Source organism: Sminthopsis crassicaudata, chromosome 3, assembly GCF_048593235.1.
Source record: "Sminthopsis crassicaudata isolate SCR6 chromosome 3, ASM4859323v1, whole genome shotgun sequence".
NCBI classification, from domain to species: Eukaryota; Metazoa; Chordata; class Mammalia; order Dasyuromorphia; family Dasyuridae; genus Sminthopsis; species Sminthopsis crassicaudata.
The window spans coordinates 565,388,580-565,413,904 of NC_133619.1; the positions used below are offsets into that span (position 1 = coordinate 565,388,580).

The 25,325-nt window shown below is 30.7% G+C and overlaps 1 protein-coding gene across 4 annotated transcripts in view; it reads left to right on the plus strand.

Moving 5' to 3' along the window:
• The window catches only part of RB1 (RB transcriptional corepressor 1), a 172,437-nt gene that overhangs the window by 121,474 nt on the left and 25,638 nt on the right, over window positions 1–25,325 (plus strand). For 2 of the 4 annotated variants that reach the window (XM_074307712.1, XM_074307711.1), the window contains exons 18-24: window positions 3,664–3,785; window positions 12,246–12,391; window positions 13,613–13,758; window positions 15,111–15,215; window positions 20,704–20,817; window positions 20,901–21,064; window positions 23,876–23,906. In XM_074307712.1, coding sequence (XP_074163813.1) covers window positions 3,664–3,785; window positions 12,246–12,391; window positions 13,613–13,758; window positions 15,111–15,215; window positions 20,704–20,817; window positions 20,901–21,064; window positions 23,876–23,906 — 828 coding nt within the window. Of the gene's footprint in view, window positions 1–3,663; window positions 3,786–12,245; window positions 12,392–13,612; window positions 13,759–15,110; window positions 15,216–20,703; window positions 20,818–20,900; window positions 21,095–23,875; window positions 23,907–25,325 lie in introns of all 4 variants that reach the window. The other 2 variants (XR_012488768.1, XR_012488769.1) reach the window with 2 other exon arrangements.

A 25,325-nucleotide genomic window follows, 5' to 3' on the forward strand; every position in this document is an offset into this window, starting at 1 on the left:
ATATATATATATATATATATGTATATATATATATATACATACATACATACATACATATATATATGTATGTATCACATAACCTTTTAAATTCCTGAAGACTATTATGATGTTCCTCATAAGTCTTCTTTTCTCCAAGCTAACCATCCCTTCTTTCTTCAGCAAATTTTAATATGGCACAGATTCAAAGCTCTTCACCATTTTAATTGCCCATTTCTGGATGCTCTTCAGCTTCTGAATGTCCTTCCTAAAATGTTTGACTAGGACAGAAGATAGTAAAACTATCACTTCCTTATTCTTGGAAGTCTCTTAATGCAATCCAGGATCACATTACCTTCAGGGTTGGCATATCACTTGTTTGATTCATATATATTTATCTTACAGATCACTAAACTGAGACCTTTTTTTGGAAAAACAATGTTTAGTTGGGCTTTCTCCATCTCTCTCTTCCTTTAACACATACAGGTGTGCATGTACATATACACATATGAGCATCATAACAATTAATAAATGTTGGTTGAATTTAATTTAAACTAGCAAAAATCTACCACCACCCCCTTCCATGTGTGGAAGAAGTCTCTCTAACTTCCCTATAAATACTTTCATCTAGTCATTTCCTCATACAATATTTGTTTCTCATGGTATTAGTTCCTCTTGTAGTATTAAGTTCCTTTTTACATTATTAGTCTGCACTGATATTTTATCTGTACATCCTCATGTCTATTTCTATGTATATTGTTTCATCTACCCAGGAATTTTAAAATCATATTATGTTTCATTTGTAATTCCTTATAGTATTTCATATGGTACTTTTAAAATAGTTCATGTGCAGCAAAATTTGTGGATCAATACAGCTGCATGAATATAGAAATTAGAAAAAACTAATTTCCACATAATGAAAAGAATGAAGTTGTGAGGAATGTAAGGAAAGCCCTCCATGACTTCATCCCCAGCAAAATGAAAGTATTTAGCTGAATAAACAGAATTAAACTGGGAAAAGGTTGACACATTATTAGCTAGTATTTGTTTAGGTTTTGGCTTCCCACAGTACATAGATTCCTAGGCTCTTATTTTCCATCTGAAGGAATAAAAGTATCCTTTTTTGTGGTTTCCAACATTCTGATTTATATTCCTCTTTGAGCTCTAAAGGTTACAAGTAGCATGGAGAAAGGTGCCTTGTAAAATATAAAAAGGAAACATTCTTTTTATATAGTATTTCACATTATAAGCTTCAAGAGGACAATTCTGCTTATTTTTTATTGTACAGTGCCAACAGCTACAGCCTACAGCAGTATCATGTTCAATGAGTTAGCATTTTGACCTAACCATTTAAAACTAAATCTCTCAAATAAGTATGATTTACATGTTTTCTAGTAGGAGACAAAAGAATAATTCTGAAATGTTATTATTCCATAAGAAATGATGAGCAGGTTGATTTCAGAAAAAGCCTGGAAAGATTTATATGAACTGATGTTGATTGAAATGAGCAGAACCAGGAGAACATTATACAGAGTAATAGCAAAATTTTGTGATGATTAGCTTTGATAGACTTAACTCTTGTAGGCTATGTACACTGATCCAAACAATTTCAGTGGACTTGGGATGTAAAATACCATCCAAGCCCAGAAAAAGAACTGTGGAGATTGAATACAGATTAAAATATACTGTTTTCACCTTTTTTTTTCTTTTTTTTTCTTTTTTAAAGTTTTTCCCTCTTCTGATTTTTCTTTTACAACGACTAATATGGAATTATATTTAAAATGATTGTATATCCTAGATCAGATTGTTTGCTATCTTTGGGAGGGAGGAGGTAAAGGAGGGAAGGAGAAAAAAAATTTGGAATTTAAAATCTTACAAAAATTAATGTTGAAAACGATTTTTACATATAATTGCAAAAATTAAAATACCTTATTGAGGGGGGAAAATGCTCTGAAATGCTAATAATTAGAGAGATGCAAATTAAAACAACTCTCAGATTCTTCCACATGCCTATCAGATATGTATGTTTGATAAAAAGGAAAATGATAAATATTGGAGGTATAGCAAGAAAACAGGCACTTGATACACTTTTGTTAGAGTTGTAAGTTGGTACAGCCATTCCAAAAAGTAATTTGTAATTGTAATCAAAAATCTACTAAAGTTATAAAGCCTTTGTCCCAGTATTCAAACTATATCCTAAAAAGATTGAAGAAAGGAAAAGGTCCTGCATGTACAAAAAATATTTATACATCTCTTTTTGCAGTGACATAGACCTAGAAACTAAGAAAGTATTCATCATTTGGGGAATGGATAAATATATTATTGTACAGAAATGTTTTGGAATTCTGCTATTCCATAAGAAATATGATAATAGTCTTAGAAGACATGAATGAGCTGATGTATAATGAAGTGAATAGAACCAGGAGAACAATTTACACAAAAGAAAGAATCAAATTTGAAAGATTTTAGAATTTTGATCAGTACAGTGACCAGCCACGATTCCAGAGGACTAAAGATGAAGAATACTAACAACTCCCTTACCATAGAAGTGATAAACTATACTTGCAGAATGAGGCATTCATTTTTAGTCATGTCCCCAGTGTTGTAATTTGTTTTGCTCAACTATGCATATTTATTACAAAGAATTTGTTTTTCTTTCTTTTTATCGTCAGGGAAAATAAGAGGGGAAAAAATAAGCTTTTAATTGAAAAAAAAAATGATGGCGGGCAATATTCCTAGATAGAGAGGCCCTTGGTGGGATACAAAAGAGGAAGTTGAGAAGCAAGCAGTTAGCACTTTGACTCAAGCCCAAAGAGCAAAGCAGGATCAAAATTTCAGAATCCAGTCCAATATGCAGAATATTAATTAGCCAAGGCAGAACACTAGTGTAGTCAGCCCCTTGGAGCAGAGTGGAGGGTCAGAAAAACAAAGAATGTTGAAGCTTCTGTGCTAGTCAATATTGAGAATGATGTACTTGTAGTCTAGGTATCATAGTGAGACTTAAGTGCCACGGTACAGGGGCAGGAAAGGAGAAAGAGGGAGAGAACTACAGGAATGAGGACTATGCTGTCAGAAGCAATCTGTGTTCCTTTGTTTTACTTATGTATATTTCATGGAGAATTAACAAGGGAAAAACTAATATTGGGAATAGACATAAAGAAGTAGGGTACTAAGCAGTAATAGCAGGCATTCACATTCAGTGGCACAGAGGTTCCACTGAACTCAAAGTATTCATGACTCCATTTTGTCCTTTCCAAAGTGATTAGCACTGTCCCTTTGCTAATGAACTTTACCCTTTTTAGTACAAACGCAGGAAACTAGCTCCTAAGCACAGTCTCTGATGTGTAACATGTATAGTATTCATTAAATGGGTACAGTGTTGGGTAAATGTTATAAAGAGTCTAACTGCTTTTAGAGAATGAGATTACAGAGTTTAGAATTAAGACTAAATCCGCAGCTGCTGCCTTTGGTAATTGTTACTACAGATGATGATTTATGAACTTACTGTCTGGAAACTAAAGAGGCTTGGTGTTCAGTCTATTTGGTTATCCAAGTTGATGTAAACAGTTCTTGCTTACTAGAATTACTAATTCTCAATCTGTAAACAAAGCATAGTTTTGACACTCAAGAAGGGAAAAACTTCTATTAATAATATAAGTTGGTGTAATGTCATTTTCTTTCATATAGGATTCACCTTTATTTGATCTCATTAAACAATCAAAGGAACGAGAAGGACCAGTTGATCACCTCCTTGAACCAACTTCTACTCTTAATCTGCCTCTCCAACATAATCACACTGCAGCAGATCTGTAAGTATATCATTAGTTTACTCTGTGTTGGGCCCCACCTTCTTTTCTAATCATACTTTTCTTGGGTCATGTCTTTTATGCACTTACTTACATGCTGTCATTATTAGGAATATACTGAAGTCTACTCATAACCATAATATAAAATTAGGGATTTGACTAAATGACATCTAAAATCCCTTCTAGCTCTAGATTTATAATCCTATTTGCTTCTTCACTGACCTACACTTTTGATTCTTTGGATAGTATAGTCTTTCATACTAATTAGCATTACCACAACTATTGATCTTAATTAGGAGAATATTAGTTTTCAAAAGTGATGATCTTTGATATCACATACGAATTTACGATTATTAAAAATGTAATTTCTCAAATGCAGTCTAGCCTATTGTCTTCCTGCTATAAAACTGGGTCTGGCGCTCTCTCTCTCTCTCTCTCTGTATGTGTATATATATATATATATATATATATATATATATATATATATATATATATATATATAGGCATTTTTTGTTCATTTGGTTGTATTGTTAGGTTGATGTCTTTTGAATGGTTCTGGCTTTTGTTGAAGAGGTTCTTTAGTAGCTTAGGTTTGGTTACTAGTCACATCGAGTGTTCTCAATATCATCTGCAAATAGAAATATCCAAAAAAACCCTAACTTTCTATACCTTCAATAATGAGTAATCCAGATGATTCCATGGATAGCTCATTGGTCCTTAAGTCAAGACCTGCATTCACTTCTGACCATATATAATATACACTCCTCAGGGTGTGAGACTGGGAAAATCATTTATCTCTATCTAGATCAATTTCCTTAACTATAAAATGAGGATAGAATCTATCCCCAGGAGTAACTATGTTCTAATATTGCTTATCTCCCAGGGATATTGTAACGATCAAATGAGATAATATTTGTAAAATGCTCAGTATAGTGCGTAGCACGCAATAGGTGCTTAATAAATAATAATTGTGTTTTTACTTCCTTCTTGACTTGGGATCTTCCTCAAAAGAGTAATGATCAACCACAGTTAGATATATACTACACTTTGACCAAGACTTAGTGATGTTATTTTGATCTTCTTTAAGCACAAAGGACAATAACCATGAATAAATTTCAGGAAATTATGAATTTGGATACTTTAAAAATTACATATTTATTTTCATTAATATCTATCTGAAATTTAGCATTTCTTTCAATTATGAATATAAAAACATTTTATTCTGAAAAAAGGATTCATAGGCTTCACAAGATTATCAAGGGGGTCCTTAACACACACAAAAAAATTAAATGCTTTTGACATATAATGAAAACCCCTTGCATTTGGACTCTGAAAATCATATTATATGACAGAAGTGAATACCTTTGGCAAGTAAGATTTTAAATCTCACTTGATATTGATAGAGGGTGCCTGCCATCTAGGGGAGAAGATGGAGGGAAGGAGGGGAAAAATTTGGAACAGAAGGGAGTACAAGGGATAATGTTGTAAAAAAAAATTACCTATGCATATGTACTGTCAAAGAAAATGTTATAATTATAAAAATTAATAAAAAAAAATAAAATAAAAATGGAAAAAAAAGATATTGATAGAGGGTCAATAGGCAAATTTATCTCTGTGCTTACACATATAAATACAAGAGATATCTTGTTTGAGGAGAGTTTTTTAAGGTTGAATTTTTCTCTACCCATCTCTCTGTACCCATTTGTAGAGGTGGGATATCTACAGGTATTGCATATTACATGTTTTTGGACTTTCTTAATATGTCACACAATTGTGCTGATTTTTCTTTTCTCTTTAAAAAATGCTATTTTGTTATATGGGATGGCTCTGAAGGACAGGGAGGGGGAGGGAATACCAAGTATTTGGTATAACCATACAGATGTAAGAAATATAAGACATCACTAAAAAGTTAGATTTTTTAAAAAGAAGAATTTTACTACACCAATTCAATTACTTTTTTACAATCAACCAACAGTAGATTTCACATTTATGCTTTTTAGTCAATTGTGACTAAATATTTGTTTTATTATGGGAAATAATTTTTGAAAATTCACCTTATCTTTTCATCAGATATACATCAAATGTATATTAAGATATTTTAAAAACCAATTATTCTAAAATTCCTTTGCCTCTAAAACAGATGTCTTCTCTGTGACCCTGGCCTATTCTTTCTAATATCATTTTCTTAAGTGACATTTCTATATGTTGCATACAGATATAATATATGTATATATATATATATATATATATCACTTTAAAGTTTGCAATTCCATATATATAATGTAATTTCATTTTATCATTATCTTTTAGAATGTTCTCAGAATTGTTCATTTTTTTTCATTTGCTTGCTCTTCTCTTAATTTTATCTATAACTGTTTCGGGGATGATCAGTCTTTATGTAGTCTTTGAGTTTTCTTGAGCATTTTTTTTCTCTTCTACTGCTTTCTCTTCCCTCCTTAATAAAGAAAAGCTATTCATAATTTTTCATCATTCTTCTTTTTAACATTTTGCAGATGATCTGCAGATGCAAATTAACTTTCTAAATCATTTTTGCCCTCCTGATAAAGAGATCATATTTTCTGGCTGAAAAAATTTCTAGCCTATTTTGATCCTTTCATTGTGGTGGTTATTTTATATCAGTTAAATTCTATGGGAAAGGAGATAATTAGAGATGATATCTTTTCCTTTATCCATTTTTATCATTAATAGTTTGTTTATTATTACATACCATGTTGTTTTTCATTCTTTTTCTCCTTTCTTCTAATTTAGTGTCAGTTTTGACCTCTGCCAGAGATCTGACTGCACATGGACAAACGATTGAGAAACAAATTTCACATCAATCAATTAATAAACATGTATTAAGATCCTACTATGTGCCAGACATTGTGCTAAGTGCTGTGAATACAAAAAGAGACAAATGACAACCCTTGCCTTCAAGGAGTATACTCTCTAAAGGAGGAGACAACATTCAAACAAAATCTATATAAAGTGAGCTATATACAAGATAAATAGGAAATTAATAGAGGGAAGTTATTGAAATTGAAAAGTGTTGGAGAAGGCATTTGACAATTATCCCTTCCACATCTCAACTTTCACCATTGTAGTTTTTGTTTTTGTTTTTTTTGCTGAGGTATTTGGGGTTAAGTGACTTGCCCAAAGTCACACAGCCAGAAAGTGTTAAGTGTCTGAGGTCACATTTGAACTCAGGTCCTCTTGACTTCACCACATTGTAGTTTTGATATATTATAGGTTGGCATTAAATGTAAATTTTTGAGTTTGCAGAAGCCATAGGCAACATACAAAGGCTATCAGATAATATAGAAAAAATTTTGGAATTCAGACATGCATAAAACATATTTATAGCATTGTATAATGGCATCCCAAATTTTATAATAGTGTATTGTAAATACCCTATAAAAGAAAAAGAAAAAATTCAGAATTCTTCTCTGATATGAAAGGAAAGCCAAAAAATTTTACTGAGACTTTCCAAGTCTCTGAATTTCTTCACTCCTAAGTCTCATGATATGGAAGTGATAACTGTAATTTGGAACTTGAAGAAAACCAGGGAACTCCATAGGCAGAATTGAAGAATGAAAGTCTTGTATGTATGGGAGGCAGCTAGAGAAAATGCCAAGAGATGGAGTGCCTTGTTTGTTGAACAACCATGAAGCTAATGTTACTGGATTTAAGAATATTTTGTTGTAGAATAAAGTATAAGACTGAAAAGATAGAAGGGGGATTTGAATGCCAAACAATATCATTTTGTATCGCTCCTGGAGTCAATAGGAAACCACTGGATTTCATGGAGTAGAGGATATCAATGACATTGTCATGATCAGACCTGGGTTCATTATAAGTAAATTCCTAACTCTATTTTTTGTAATATAGGTCAATCCCTTCATTTTCCTATGCTATTTAACTCTTTTCTTGAATAATATATTGATGAAATAAATGTTTGAGGTTTTGATTAATATCTTATCCTTTGACCACTTTCCTCCCTTAATTTCCTTACTTTGATTTTATTTTCGAGCATTATGTTCTTGCATATTTTATTTTCTAGTATATTCCCTCCTTCACATTAAAGCTACTTAATGTGTGGGTGGGTATGTTTAGAAGAGTTTTAATAGAATTTCTCTACTTTCTTATATTCTGTAGTTATGCTAACATGTAAATTGCAATCATCTTGAGTGGTCTTTTTGTTTATTTCATCATTGGAAGCAAAAGGTGAACATTTCAAATGTCTCATAAAATTGTTTCTTATCTTTAAATGATAAAACCATCCTTCTAACTGAAACTTTCCTGTCTGGCTAGTTATAGCAAGTGTGTCAGTATTAATATGCAATAGCATCTTGACATCTTGACTTCTAATATAATTGCATTGGTTTTATATTAAGATAAAAACTTTTAAATTTGACATAATCACAATTTTCTATTTTAATTTCTTTGAACTGCTCCAACTGTTTAGTCTGAAACACCTCCCCATCCTGATAGGGTAATCTGAAATGATAGGTAATTTCTTTTATGCTTTACTACTATATGCTTAAGAAATAATCTTTTGTGTCTGAATTATGTGCTTATATTGGTATGAGATGTTGGTCTATGTCTAGTTTCTCCAAGACTGCTTTCTTCTTTTCTCATAATGTGTGTTAGCAGGTAGACTCCCAAATATTTTATGAGTTCTATAGTTATTTCCTATCTCTTCTTGCTGGGTTTTATGCAGAAATGGTGATGATTTGGGCAGGTTTATCTCCTAAAACTTTGCTGAAGTTTATTTTTTCCATTAGTTTTTAGTTAACTCTTAGGATTCTTTAAGAATCTTATCATCTGAAAAAAGGGCCAGTATTGTTTCTTCATTGCCTATTCTTATTCCTTCAATTTCTTTTTCTTGTCTTAATTGCTATAGCTAACATTTTTAGTACAGTATTAAATAATGATTTTAATGAAAATCCTTGCTTCACTCCTTCATCTTACTTGGAAGCTTTCTACTTTGTCTTCCTTATAGATAATGCCTGCACTTGATATTAGTTAGATATTACTTATTTCTTGTACTTTTAAAGTATTTTTTAAACGAGGAATAAGTGTTATATTTTGTCAAAAGCTTTTTCTGTATTTTTGTTGTTTTGTTATTAATAATAACAATTATTTATTATAATTTAACAATTGGTCAATTATGGTTAGTTTCCCTAATGTTGAACTAGTCCTATATTCTTGATGTTAATCCAGCCTGATCATAGTATATAATCTTTATGATGTATTGTTGTAATTTCCTTGCAAGTATTTATTTTATTTGCATTCTTGAATCAATACTCATTAGGAAAATTGGTCTATAATTTTCTTCCTCTATCTTGAATTCTACCTGCTTTTTTTTTTTTAATTTTTTATTTTATTTTATAATTATAACATTTTTTGACAGTACATATGCATGGGTAATTTTTTACATTATCCCTTGCACTTACTTCTATTCAGATTTTTCCCCTTCCTCCCCCAACCCCCTCCCCCAGATGGCAAGCAGTCTTATATATGTTAAATATATTACAGTATAATTTAGATACAATATATGTGTGTAGAACCGAATTTTTTGTTGCACAGGAAGAATTGGATTCAGAAGGTAAAAATAACAGTTTACATTCATTTCCCAGTGTTCCTTTTCTGGATGTAGCTGTCTACCTGCTTTTGATATCAAAACCACATGTGTATCATAAAAATAATTTAGTAGGACTCTTTCTTTGTCTATTTTTTCAGATAATTTACATAGTATTAGAATTGTTCTTTAAATGCTTTTCCCTCCTGTAGGGAGTTCTTTTATGACTGTTCAAATTCTTTTTCTAAGATAGGATTATTTTAAATAATGTTTCCTGTTCTGTTAACCTAGAAAACTTATATTTTTTTGGTAAATATTCATCCATTTCATTTCAAAATATCAGTTTTATTAGCATATAGTTAAATAAAATAGCTCCTAATAATTCCTTTTATTTCTTCTTCATTGATTGTAAAGTCAGTTTTTATTTTTGATACTGGTAATTTGGGGGGGGTTAAATCAAATTAGTCAGTAGCTTATTATATTAGTTAAGTAGTTTTATTTTTCTTTTTAAAAATCTCTGATTTTCAAAATTTGTTTTGGTATTTAAATGGTAATTTTTAATTTGTGGATTTTCCAATTTTTTACATTTGCATGATCAGTTTGTTTATCTATTCTTTCCCTTATTGATATAAGCATTTAGAGATATACATTTTCTCCTAAGTACTGTTTTGGTTGCATCTCACAAGTGTTGCTAAGTTTTCTTATTATTTTCATGGTATGTAATGAAATTATTGGTTTTTTAATTTATTTATTCTTTGATCATCTACTTCTTTAGAAATATATTAATTTTAACCTATACTTCAAAGATCCTTTTAAACATAATTTTTATTGTATTATAATCAGAAAAAGGAAAATTTAACTTTTCTGAATTTGTTTTTGAGGTTTTTAGTCCCTGATTCATGGTCAGTTTTTGTGAAAGTACAGTTCACAGTTGAGAAATAGATGTCATCCTTTCTGTTGTCATTTGGTATTTTCTTTTATTTATCACACCTAATTTTTCTAAAATTCTCTTCATCTCCCTTAATTTCTTTCTTGTTTATTTTATGATTGTATTTGACTAGGTTGATAAGGGTAAATTGAAGACCCTAATGATTAAAATTTTACTATGTCCTCTTATAATTCATTTTACTTTTCCTTTAAGAATTTAGATGCTATCCTACTTGGTGCAAATGTATTCAGTATTATTATACATTGTTGCCTTTTAGTAAAATTTACCTCTTTTAATTAGTTTTCATTTTGCTGTTTCTTTAAGGAAATGGTCAGTAGATTCTCTCTGTTTCTACTTTGCCCTTCAGATTTGGTTATAATTTTTCTTTTTGGTTTCTTGAATTGTAATATATCTAGTCTTTTCCTCCCATGGCTTTCAATTAATCTAATAATTCTTAAATTATTTCTCCCTGATATGTTTTCCAGGTCAATTGTTTTTCCTATAATAAATTTCACATTTTCTTCTTCTTCTTTTTTTTAAATGCTTTGACTTGTTTTTATTATTTCTTGATGTCTCCTGGAGTCGCTCCCATTTGGCCAATTCTAATTATTTAGGAGTTATTTTCTTCAGTAACTTTTTACCTTTTTTATCAAAATATAAATTCTCTTTATAACTTTGCTGCATAGCTCTCATTTCTTTTCCCATAAATCTTCTGTAACATAGAGCAAGGAAAATTGTTTGCAATGTTAATTCCAGAATGTTTAATGAATTTCTGCTTGGATGGACTGAATAATAGGGAGAAAATTAATAGTTTCTTGGGAAAGTTAGCTTGAGCATTGTTAGAGCATGGTTCTATATGCAATTCTACTTCTATTATGTTTTATTTGTGTTTATGTACGTCAAGGTTTGTTTATAGTAATATGTATCTGTAGCATAACTACTACCCAAGTTAACCCTCTAAAGTATTTGGCAGTTCATGAATAGAGAAGAAACTCTAGGTTGATTGGAGCAACCTAGTAATTATAAAAAAGATAAAGCTGAGGGGACAGGAGAGAAGACTTCTATCACTGTGGCAATTATTCCTTTTTTTTTTTTTACTTTTTGCTAATTTACTTCCTTTTGAATTGCTAAATATGATACAGAAGCCTACATAAAAGTTTAGCACATATTTCTATTTTAGAATTCTTTTTATGCAATTGATGCCCAGATTCAGGAATTGGGAATGGCTCATCATTGCCCAATTTAAATAAAATGCCGATAGAGTGCACTGGACTAGCCAAAGTTTATTAAGAGAGAGTATTGATATTCTGATAAGTAACTGCTATATTTATTAAATATGACTGGTTCTAACTTATAAAACATTCCCTAGAGAATAGTAATATAATGAATATGACATATTTATAAGTATAATAAATTATACTATTAATATTCTGTTGCTTATTATTATTGACATTCTTCTACTATACATTAAGTTGACTATGTGTGCATATATACATTTAATTTTTTATCTTCTCTGAATTGTAGCATAATTATATTTAAGGATTTGTTGCTTACATACTATTTTTAAAGGTACTTTATTATTAGAGAAATTAGACAGCACTGTATTTTGATACCAATAATTGATTTTTCTTTTAAGTTCATACTTTTTCCTGGGTCTTCCTTCAGTGATTAATAATAGAACTTGAATATAATATGTGTATAGTGGTTTTTCCATAAGAAGTTGATACCCAAAATTCACCATACATTGTGATAAAAAAATGTAGCATTGGAATATGGTTGGATTAGTACTCCTTTTATTATTATCTTTGTGATATTATATTTAAATGAACTATTCACTTGAACTGCTAGCAAATGATAGAGCGAATGGTGGCTGTATTTACATGTGTACTACTGCTAAAATGTTTTTGCCAATTACTATGTTTTGAGTTAACAGTTTCTCTTTTGATATATGTAGGTATCTTTCTCCTGTAAGATCCCCCAAGAAAAAAGGATCAACAGCTCGAATAAATTCTGCTTCAAATGCAGAGCCACAGACGACATCAGCCTCTCAAACTCAGAAGCCACCGAAATCTACCTCCCTTTCACTCTTTTATAAAAAAGGTTCATAGATATCCCATTATCATCACAATTTCAAATTTATTGTGTGTGTGTGTGTGTGTGTGTGTGTATATATATATATATTTATATACACACATACTCATATATGTGATGTATAACAATATAATAACTTAATAAGAGGTTATTTTTAGATGATGCTTTAAATTCTTTGGGGAAAAAATGGAAACCCCAAATGAGTTTTTTGCTTTTAAAAAAAATAACAATCTAAAACCGTCCTTCAGAAAAGTATAACAAAAATTTAATCTTTAAATAAGACTACAAGCATTGTGTGTTTATCTTAGTATAAAAAAATTTAATATATGTTATGTGTGCTTCTTTCCAAAAGAAGAGTGTGGATTCTAGATAATTTAGTATGTATATCTTTAAGTTTAGTCATCAAAACTCATTTTTTAAAATGTATTTTTCTCTTGCTCCAATTAAAGTTCTCTTCTCCCAGACCTTCATTTCTCTTTATATTTCTCTCTTAGAAATATACTAAATAAATTTATTATCATAGTTATATTAATAAAAGAGGCAGCTTAGAGTAATGCTGGACTTAGGGACAGGAAATCATAAAGCCCTGCCTCTGAACTTAATATCTCTGTGACTTTGGTAAGTCACTTAACCTGGATATCTCAACTAACTCTCAGAATGAATAGAATACCCCTTGCCCCTCTCCCTTCCCGTCCACTATTTTTTTGTGGGTTTCTTAGACAAATTTTTGACGCTGACCTTATTGTTCTTCACATAAAATACAATTTTTCTCAATTCCAGGCATTTTTACTGTCTCCTATATCTAGAATGCTGTCTCCTCACCTCTATTTTCTAGCTTCCTTCGTGTGCCAACTAAAATCTGTTCCTTACAAAACCTTTTTTGATCACCTTTAAATTGTAGTTCCTTACTTTTGTTGATTATCTCCAGCTTATTCTGTCTTTATCTTGTTTGTAGATAGTTATTGACATGTTCCCACCTCCCATGATAAAGGGAATGCATTTGTTTTTGAAATTTAAGCTAATTAATGCTTGATCCAGCAAGTATTACTGAGCTCTGTTTGTTAAGAATGGGAAAATTTGTTTATAAGAAAGATAACAATAGAGAAAGTGCTGTTATTAAAACCTGTTGGATAGCATTATAGTATTAAGAATTTAATGTAATGAAGAAAATTAGTAATAAGTCAAATAGTTTAAAATTACTAATTCCCTTTCTATTCCTTTAACCATCAGTGTATCGGTTGGCATATCTCCGGCTGAATACTTTATGTTCACGACTTCTGTCAGATCACCCAGAACTGGAGCACATCATTTGGACCCTTTTCCAACACACACTGCAAAATGAGTATGAACTCATGAGGGATAGGCATTTGGACCAGGTAAAAAAAAAAAATCACTTACTTTCTTTTTTTTTCTAGGAATAATTTGTCAAGCACTAACCATAGACTTTAGATTCAAAGGAAAAATTATATTAATGGAGTAAAATCAAACTATTCAGTTATGTACTTAATACTTTGATTTTGCCATAATTAGTAATTATCAACTATGTAGTTCAAAAATTAGCCTATAATTATTGAAACAGTATTTTTATTTTACAATGTCAGTGATAGTAGAACCCTTTTGTAATGCTACTGTTGAGGATTACTTATGTTATACTAGAATATGCGCTTAACTCTATACATAGAATAATATGACTCAATGTAGTGTAGCACATAAGTTTATGATGGGGTTTTATTTTCTTTTTATTTGTTTAGGTAGTTACCATTCAGTTCTAAAACCATTATTCCATCCTCAGAATTGAATTTACATGAAATAAACATTTAAACTGGAGAGATTCAGTTACCTTATTTAATCTTTGAAAACATAATTAGCTCTTCAGTATGTTCTTTGCCATAAAATTAGTTGCTGTGGTAAATAAAAATTGTTGATTCTGTAGAATATCTGTAGGTGAGAGGACAAGTCATTTATAAAGACTTTGTGAAATTTACTGCCCACAGAGTAAAATAAGTAGGTTTTTGCTATTATGAACAAAAAAAGACAAAGATAAATGAAAATATAACACAAATAAGTGAAACCAAAAACACATTGATTTTTAACAAAACATTCCAAAATGTCCAATTAATACTGAAAAGTTGTATGTTTACTTCAGTCATCCTGTCATTGTTTAAAACAGTTTCAAAGTCATTAATTTTCTTGGCTAAAGTGAAAGACAAAAGCAAGATTATTGCAAAAACTATAGGCATTTAGGTGGAGGAAAGATTCGTAATTACTCTAGAAGCCTGAAGCCCATAATTAAAAAGCATGGGTAATTTAAATAACAAGCTATAGCTTTATTTTACATAGTAGTTCTAACCACTTCCTCACCTGACCTTTTTGTTTTAAAACCAGAGATTTCAAATAGTAGGAAAACTAACTAAAATAAATGTGACCTCTTCTTTCATAAATATGCTAAGGAAAACCAAAGGCTATATGAATTTCACAAACCTGATAATTAATCCTTAAGTAATTGAGTTGACTATACCTGTGTTTTTATTGAGAGAGAATCTAGAATTTATAGATTTTGAAATGAAGCTGATTATACTAATATATTGAACTCTTTATATTCAGTTTATTAAAATTGATTATGTTGCAAGGAAGTAGATTTCTAGCTTTTTGAGCGAAGTGGAAAAGATGATGGGTACTTTCTAGGTATGAAAGTACCATTCTGATTGCTTTTACTTTGTTTTAATAGATTATGATGTGCTCCATGTATGGCATATGCAAAGTGAAAAATATAGATCTTAAATTCAAAATCATTGTGACAGCATACAAAGACCTTACCCATGCCATCCAGGAGGTATGTAAATGATTTCAGTTTGTATTTTATCCAAATTATTTTGATCATTTCTTAGATAATTTTACTAGATGAAACCAAGACATACATATCTGACTATAAATTAATTCTTAACCAAACATACCCAAATTTCTTTCAATTTGATCATCTGTAATGTTCATTTTTAACATTTTTACAAATCTACAAAATGGTAATTAAACTTAACGAAAGCAGGATCTGGAAAAAACTGTGACATTTAAAAATCTTAATTAAAGTTTAAGAATTACAAAGATTGACTATAATACCTTAAAGAAACAAATATTGAATTTTGTTTAACAGAATAAAATTTGCTTTATAAAGTAAGAAGTATGATTCAGTTATTTTTCTTCCTAGATTAATTTTTTTAAATTTTATATCAACAAAATCCTGTCATTAAATATCAAAAACTTATTGTGTGAAGCCTACCTTGTTATAAAAATTCCACTCCTCATTTTTAAAGACACCCTGCTAATTAAATAAAATTGGTATTGATATACTTATATGATTTTCCTAGTTATATTAGAATACTGAAAAGATGAAAATGTTTTCAGTATTGGTAGCATTTGTTTTTTTAAATTAAATATATAATTTTATTTTGATTTTTTAAAAATTCAGACATATCAGAAATATCTTATGGAAATAAATTCATGAAATTGGTTTATAGAATTCACTTAAAATTTCTTTTTAAAGTTTTTAATTTTAAAAGCAATGAAACTTTCTAAAATGAAAACCTTTTTAATGCTCTCCAATAAAATACTTACCTAATTAAAGCACCTGTCTTTCTCTACTTAATAAATATTTTTGTGGATATTTGGACTTGGAAGGGTAAAGTTTAAGTACGAAATAGAAATAAGGATTGTTGCATAATTCTAACTTTTTCATATCCATACTAATGTTCTGCCTTCTGGCCTGTGAATTTTTCTTCCTCCAGGCCACATCTCTTATCAGTTTGGCTGACTGATTTTTCTAACTTGCTGCCTAGTCTGTGTAACATAGCACTTCATTTTAACTATTACAGCCATAGTTTATCCCCAGGAGAATTTGACAGTTGGGGTGTGTTAGCATTTTCTTAGGCCATATCTTCCTTTACCATTCTCCATTTATTGATTGATCTCTTGGTCTTTCTTGATAATATTTCAACTTTCATGTCAAGGGTGATTGGCCCTTCTTGGTCTCCTTTACTAATATATTTTCCTTCTCCCATTCCACAATACTCCATCCTTAATCTTCTTCTCAGTTTATGCTCTCTTCCTTGGCAATTTCATCTATTTCCATAGGTTCAATTAATTATTCCTTCTATTCAGGTGACATACAGATTTATACATCTAGTCTTGGATCTTCTTCCTGAAGCTGAGTTAATTTGATTCCATTCAATTAAGCAAATATTATTAATATTAGTATTAATTTCTAGGTGCAAAATATAGTACTAACTCCTTGTAAGATAGTAAAACATGGAAATAGCTCATATAATTAAGGGTTTTATATTCCATTGTATACCATGTAAATATATGATCAGTTGAGGAGGGAGAATACTTTAAAAGCCCTGAACATCAAAAAAGGTGCTAATTGTCACAAGAACATTGTGAAATAGTTAATATAGCAAATTTAGAATGAGGAAATCAAGAGCATGAAAAGTAAAAACAGTTTTATCAGGACCACATAGCTAGTATATGACAGCATAAGGGTTTAAACTAAGCTCTTCCTGACTCTAATGCGAGTCATTTATCTACCCCCCAAGCCTGCCTTACTTCTAACAATTACAACAGAAATGGAAGAAACTATGTGATACTTCACTACATGTTGTAACATTTTAGCACCTACTGAATACCTAGAAAGACATTACTTGGTGACTATAATTTTACATTAGAACCGCTATCTTTGATAACAATTAACAAGTAACAAATGACAGGTCTTTATACTACAAATACAAACCCAAAAAATTATTTGAGAATTTAACAAATAAATTACAGGAACTAGAGCATTATCAAAGACAAAATTGTTGCTCACAATTGCTCAGATATAACATTGATCAAAATAAATTTGAGAATGACTTTTTATTAGATTTATTATAACTTCTTAAATATCTATAATCCCTAAGTCCCATGGAATAGAATATTTTTGAAATATATGGATGTAGCAGAAGAAATGTAAGATACATACATATTATGCCTACCATACTTTCTTCTATGGAGGTTGTCATAAAGATACTTTTCTGTGATCCTACAACAGATGCTTTTACATCCCAGTACTTTTATGTAGTTATAAAAAGTAGGATTTTATTCGTGCAACAATAAATATTAAAGATAGTCATCATACTTTTTGTTACCATTTGAAACCATTAAAAAGGCAAGAACAAAATGAGTAAAAATTATAATTAACATTTAATATTGTGCTTTAAAATATTAAATTAACACAATATGTTCTTAGAGTGTTTTATATATTATAACATTGTGAGGTGTTATTATTTTCTTCATTTTACACATGAAGAAATTGAGGCTAACAATGGTAATAACTTAAGCAGGACCACATAGCTAGCAAGTATGTAAAACAGGATTTGAACTCGCCTTTTTTGACTCCAAATCTTGTGTGTAATCCACTGTACTGATTAGTTTCCTCTGATACTTATAGTAACTACAACAGAGCCCTCAAAATCAAACCCATTATCATTATGGTGGCCAGTTGGGCTTTGGAGATGCCACTGAATTGGTTTGTCTTGGCTAGTGTAATGAAATTTCCTGTGAATCTAAGAAATAATTATATAGATGATGGCATAGGATTGCCAGCAGGTCTTGCACTGAGATCTGATTGATAAAGAAGATATTGGAGTAAATAGTGCTTCTTTGTGTTCTGGTATTATAAAAAGGCAAGATAAATAGGAAAAAATCAGAGATCTGTTTACCACTAATGCAGGCAAACCACAAATGTTAACTGAATAGGCTAAAGGCATAGACTTTTTAATATGCCAATACTATATCATAACAAAATTGGTAACCAATTCTATTTGAGGACTTTGTACTGTTTTTTGTCAGTGGTACCCTCAGTTCCAAGTCACAAAAATGTGTTTGCCTATCAGGACAAGAAAATTTTAAAAAATAAACAAAAAACATTAGCTTTAAGCATAGATTAAATAAAATTAGATATATCATCAGGGAACTACTAAAATCTGAAGAAGAAAAAGTCAAAAAATCTTGATCATTGAAGGTATTCACAATGCAAACTCCAAAATTATCTCTAGTAATAGAAGGAAGGACAAAAACAATACCAGTGTCTCAAAACATTTGAAAAGAGGATGAACATTCTTAGACTAAAATTCCAAAAGATCTTTTTGAGTTTTATTGAATAAATTCTAACTAGCAAGCCAATTATCTCAGAAGAGATCATTTAAAAATATTTGTGTTTGCTATGAGTAATTGGTGTTTTTTTTTCCAGGATCAATTATAAAATCAGCTAGTTAGCACTTAAAGCTATTCAAAAGCTAGTTCCTTCATACTTTTCCACCTCCTTATAGTTTAATCCTTTCCATATAGCCAATGAGTTATCTTGTTGTTCCTCCTATATCATTCCAGCCCTTTTCTCTGTACCTTTGAATGGGCTGTTTTCCATGTCTGGAATGCTCTCCCTCCTAATTGGTCCCTATTGCTTTCCCTGGTTTCCTTCAAGACATATAACTGACCTGGAAAGACACCAGGGTACTGCAGTAAAGATGGTAAAGGTTCTTCTTTAATGTTATTTCCCTTAATAAAGCAATATTCATTTCTGATGTTGAATCATTTCATTGTGCCAAAGAGTTTGGTAACAAGAATTTTTTTTCTGGGTCTTCAATTACTATGACTGCTAAATTGGCAGGGTACAGCAACTTCAGAAACAGTTGCAGGTTACATCTCCACAAGAGTTGATTCATTGGAAGATATATAGGGACTGGGTTGTAAAAAGGGTCAGTTGGTAGTGATTGCTTCTTTAGCAACTTTTGGTAGTTGATGGGAATATCTGTCTCCATCCCTAAAGGGGCTGCTTTCTGGATGATATCTGGGAGCCTGGGCTGAAAGCAGAACTAGAAGTCTGAAGGTTTGTTGCTACTCCTAGTATTCTTGGACTTACTTGTCCATCAATGGCAGTTAGTAAATAATTGGTGGTGATATAGACAACAATGTTGAGTCTGTTCTGCACAGGATAACTCTCCTTGACAGTTAACTATAGGGCTTAGACTAGAAACAGGCTACTATTTTTATTGACCATGCTTTTCCAGGGCTCTGGAGCTCCCAGACTTGATCCATCTCCATTAGGATCTGAGGGGAAGTAATTATCAGAATGATGGTGGTGGTTTCACTCACTTGGCATATTGCCACCAGTTTTATCTGTCTCAGGATTTCTGGTCCAGTATTCTGTCTGCAAAGCCACACTGCCTCATCTACTTAATCTTCTCCCATGACTCTATTTTAACTTCTGTGTAAACAGTGCTCAAATATATATATATGTATGTATATGTATATGTATGTATATGAATACATATATATATGAATATATATATATATACACCTACCTAGGTTGAAACTCTGGAATAATTTTGGCTCTTCTCTAAACTTCACATCTTATGTAAACACATTGGATAGCTTAAATCTGCTTCCATTTACTACCTGTGTGGTTAAATTACTTAATCTTCCTGGCCTTCAATTTTCTTATCTGTAAAATAAGTGGGTTGGACTAGATGGCTTCTGAAGTCTCTTCAGGCCCTCTATATGCAATCCTGTGATCTGCTAAGTTAAAGCTTTTATAACATGATCTTCTGTCCACTGTTTTTTATTACTATTCCCATTTTATGGCCTTAGTACTTCTTAGTACCAAACTATTTTTAAAAGTTTCTTTACTGGTCTCATTGTATGTAATCTCTCCTTTCTCTAATCTATCCTTAACATATCTACTACTATAGTCTTCTTAGGTATAGATTTAACCATGTCACTCCCATGCTCAAAAAAATTTTACCTATAGAATAAAATGCAAGTTTAAAACTTCCCACATTATACTTACAATCTACCTTTCCGACCTTATTTCACATCATTGCCTTTCATGTTCTCTGTGTTTTAGACAATCTCACAGAGACTAACGCCTTCTAAACATCTCCTAATGCATATAGTTGTTCATGATCTCACCTAAATTTAATGGACTTTCATTTGCCTTTACCACATTTTGCCTTCTATCATATTTATTTGTGTATGTTTTATTATTTCAATCTCCACTCCCAAATCCATGAAATTTTAAAACTCTTGATAATAGAGATTGGGTCATTTTATCTTTGCATCTCCACAAGGAATTCTTTGAATCATAGTAAGGCCTGCTTAAATATCTCTTGTATTGTATTTTTAATCTGTTGAAAAGCACATTACAATATAACTATTTAAATAAAAGTATGAATTAAGAAAAAAGAAAATATTGAAAGGAATGAATAAATTCATTTAGCATAATTTTTTCTCCACAGACTTTCAAACGTGTTTTGATCAGAGAAGGGCAATATGATTCCATCATAGTCTTCTACAATTTGGTCTTCATGCAGAAACTGAAAACAAACATTCTACAATATGCATCTACCAGGGTATGTTGAGAATGTGTTGTGTTTTTGCATCAGAATTTCCAATTAAAAAATGTTAAAACATTTATTTACTTTTGTTGTTATAGCCCCCAACCTTATCACCGATACCTCACATTCCTCGGAGTCCTTATAAGTTTTCTAGTTCTCCTTTACGTGTTCCTGGAGGGAATATTTATATATCACCCTTGAAGAGTCCGTACAAATTTTCAGAAGGTCTTCCAACTCCCACAAAAATGACTCCAAGATCAAGGTTCGTACTAGTTTTCTCTTTGAATTATTGGTAAAGAGCAATAAATTTTGATCCAGGATTAAAAAGTCTTTTTTAAAAAGCCAAAAACCTCTTATCTAAACTTCACCATTCACTTATGTGGTATCTTTAGGCTGATGAATAAAAAAGATCATATGTTAAAGTATAAACTTGTAAATAATTCTCTATTCATTCCTGCTTTCTATTATACACAGTTACTTCTCTCCGTTTAATTGTAAGCCTTTGACATACTTTTATTTTTATTGGAACCTATCTGCTGAATGAAGTAGACTTTTTATATTTCATTTATTAGCCATTCTGAATTCATGAAATGTCTTACGAAGCCTTTTTTGTGGGCCTTGACCACTCTTTCATAATATAAAAGCAATATCTCATTAAAGATGAGAGTACAAACTTGTTAGAACAGATGACTACAAATTAAGACTTGAAACTGTTATTTCTGGTTTTCCCATGGTCTTCTTATATTCCCTTGGGCAAGTCTCTACTTCAAAAGGTTGTTGTGAATCAGTGAGCTGGTGTTTTTGAAGCTCTTTTAGATGCTTAGATGAAAGGTGCAGTACAGCATCGAATTATTATGTTATCATCCACATCAACCACATATGCTTCCTAGCTTTGATGTGCTCCATTTGCCTTATTACAAGGTATCATAGGCTATTTGAAACTTGTTGTGCTTGTGTGCAAAGTGGGAAGAAGATTAACCCAGGAGAGGTATAACATTTTACGATGATAAAAGTGATTGGCCAATCAGATTGTACTTAATGTATAAGAAAATAACCAAGGAGGAAGAAATGTGTTAATAAATTTTGTTTTTTATTTTTTGATACCAAGCACAAAGTATTGTATATGCTTTAAGGAGCCCTCATTAGCTAATAATCTTATTAAATATAGAAAAAGTAATTTTTGCCATGCAAATATATAATCTTTGATTAGATAGAAATACAGGCAGATCTTTAAATATTTAGCAACAGGTATCAGGGTAGGGTCCCCCATTGAAGACTTGAAGACCTGGCTCTGAATCACAGTTCTGATTCCTACTGACTTTGTAACTTGAGCAAATAATTTTTCTTCCTGGTCCTCAGTTTCCCTAAGTCTAATCTAAGTTCTCTAAGATAATCTTATGCATTGTTTAACCATAAGCAAGTCATTTAATTTAATTATTTCATCTTTGAAAGGTCATATTTAATATATATTTCCAAGAGGCAGGGAGAGTATACAATGATCAATATTTTATTGTATGTTTAACACTTAAGATATTATTAATGTGATAGAATTACTCTTTCTTCTTTCTAAACTAATATTTTTATGTTCAATGTATCATTTATTTAGTTTTCATTTGGCCAGCTGCCCTACTAGTAGTAGCATTGGTATTTCCTCCCTTATATTGTAAGTTCATAAAATCATAGGATATTAGAGCTAGAAAGTATTTTCCAAGATCGCTTGGTCCAACCATTGAAGCCAGAGAAATGTCTTGTCCAAGGTCACTAAACTAATTAACATGAAACCTAGAACTCAAAGCCTTGTACTCCTGAAATCTAGTCCAGGGCCATACTGCCTTCCTAAAGGGCAGGAACTATGTCTCATTAATAAACTTGTAAAAGTCTTATGCAAATTAGTTCTAAGTAAATGATTTTTAAATGATAGTAATGAGTCATTCTACACTAATAATATATATTTTGTTTTCTTTGGTAAGCTCAAATGTCTGTTCAAAGGGTTTTTTGGTGGAGAGAAGGGGAGATATTCCTTCCCTCTCCCCTAACATTCCCTCAGTAAACCTTCTGTGGTAACAAAGATTTTTTAAAACATTTTTCTATTAAAATCAAATACATTGACCCTATCCAGAACCATATGCAATATTCTGCTGAGTTACCAGTTTTCAAAGAATTAAATTCCAATAAATGCATTGAATTCTAAAACTATATGGAAAATAATACAGGCCTTCTTTAACAATTTATATAATAATGTATTATCTTAAGTTTGTCATTCTGATCATAAATAATTTTTAAAAATGAAAATGGAAAGTAATATTTGCTAAAGACATAGTAAAGTATCAGATACCTTTTACCATGTATCATTTTTTATTATAGTTGCAATACCTGCTAGAAAAGTTAGAATATATCTCCTAAGACAAAAAGCTACGGTTAGACTTGACTTGGGTTTTTTATATGATAGAAATGTAGGTGATTTGTTAGAAGAAATTCCATTTGTTCATTTGATTCTTTGCTCATATAAAATGTACTATTCTTTTCTTTGATCATGAAATATTCTTTGTAGTGATATTTTAGTATTTCATGTGTCAGTTAGTGGAGTAGATAGAGTGTAGGCCTTGGAGTCAGGAAAATATCTGAATACAAAGTTTGCCTTAGAATCTTACTAGCCATGTTTCTGAATCTGCTTCTCATCTATAAATTTATATAAATCAACTATGAAAATCAAATGAAATTATATATATATATATATATATATATATATGTGTATACACATATATATTATATTTTTATAAAGTGCTATGCAAACTCAAAACACAATGTGTTAGCTATTATTATTAGTGTTCCTATAAACTAATAGTTCAGGATAACACTCTACCATGAAAATCTAAGACATTTGCATATTATGGGAGAAAATTAGGCACCTCTGTTGCTTTTATATTCATAATGAGAATAGCTTTTCAGTATATAGGATGCAGAGAAATCTTGGTTTTAATAAACTTAATATTTAGAACAATATGTTTCTATCAAATTGTCATTTTATTTATAGTCTCAAGCTAATTAATCTGTTTCATTTTTATCTTAACAGAATTTTGGTTTCTATTGGTGAATCATTTGGTGTAAGTATTTTATTTGCATAAAATTATAGTTTTCTTTAAAAATGATAAATTCAAATTCCTCAGTCAAATGTATTATATAGAATTTGAAAGTTCTCTGCAACCCAAGATTAAAAATTATTAAAATTAAAAAAACCCAAAATTAAAAAAAGACAAAAAATAAATTTATAGTAATCTTATACTTGTAATCCAAATTGTCAGAGACTTTGGTTTCTCATATTTTACACAAATATAACAAAATATCGAATCCACATAGCACCACTTTTCTTTTAATTAATGTTCTGTTTTCTCTTCAATAAACAGGAATGAAATTCCTCCCTCCTTTAAAAAAAAAAACATAAATATATATAGTCAAACAAAACAATTCTCACATTGGCCATATCCATAAAACTTATCTACAACTGTATCATGGGGCCATCATATCTCTCTCAAGAGATAGGTAACAAGGTTGAGCTAGGGTCCTTTGAAATCATGCTAATCAGAATTCCTGACTATTTCAAAGTTTTTTGTCTCTCTTTAACAATGTTGTTGATGCATAAATTACTCTTCTCTTTCTACTCACTTCACTATGTATTAGTTTATAAAAATCTTCCTAGGTTTCTTGGAAAGTAACTCCTCCATCATTTCTTATAGTACAGTGGTATTCCATTATATTTACAGACCATTTATTAGTTCAACCATTCTCTAATTGATAGTATTTTAGTTATCTTTACATTTTTCTCCCATGCTATTTAAGCTTCTGGAAAGTCTTTTCAGTGTTATCTAATTCATTCTAGTTCTTAACCAATTTCCTAAATCTTAGTTCTGAGCTTGTTACTCTCTAGCTTTTCCTGTCCCGTTTAGAACATTTATTTGCTAAGAAAATAAGAAAACTGAAAATTTAGAAGGGGTCTTAAAGTTAAACTAGTTCCAATCTAGATCACCCCAGAATAATGGTCTGGACTCAGTGAGAGAAATCCCTATAATCTTCATGAAAGCGTATTCCATTTTTGGATAATTTCTAATTGGTAATAAGTTTTCCTTCTCTTTCCCTCTTAACTGCCACCCACTGGTTCTGGAACTTAGTAAAATAAGTTTAGTTAGTTTTCTACATGACATCTTTTCAGTAGCTCAAAATATTTATTTTTTTCTGCCCTAAGTTTTTTTCTATGTAAAATATCAATAGTTTCTTGAGCCAGTTCTTCTTAGCCTCAAATTTGTCAATATCCTTTTGGAATTAAATTTATAGAACTGCTGGACCCGGCAGGACACAGTACTCCAGTGGCCTGACTGGCCAAAATACAATGAGATTATCACTTCTTTGATTTTGGACATAATATTTATGCTGATATGACCTAAATTCATATTACCTTATTTTAATCCACACTTATGGACATATTTAAATTCACAATTATTAGAATTGTAGACCTTTCTCATATGAAA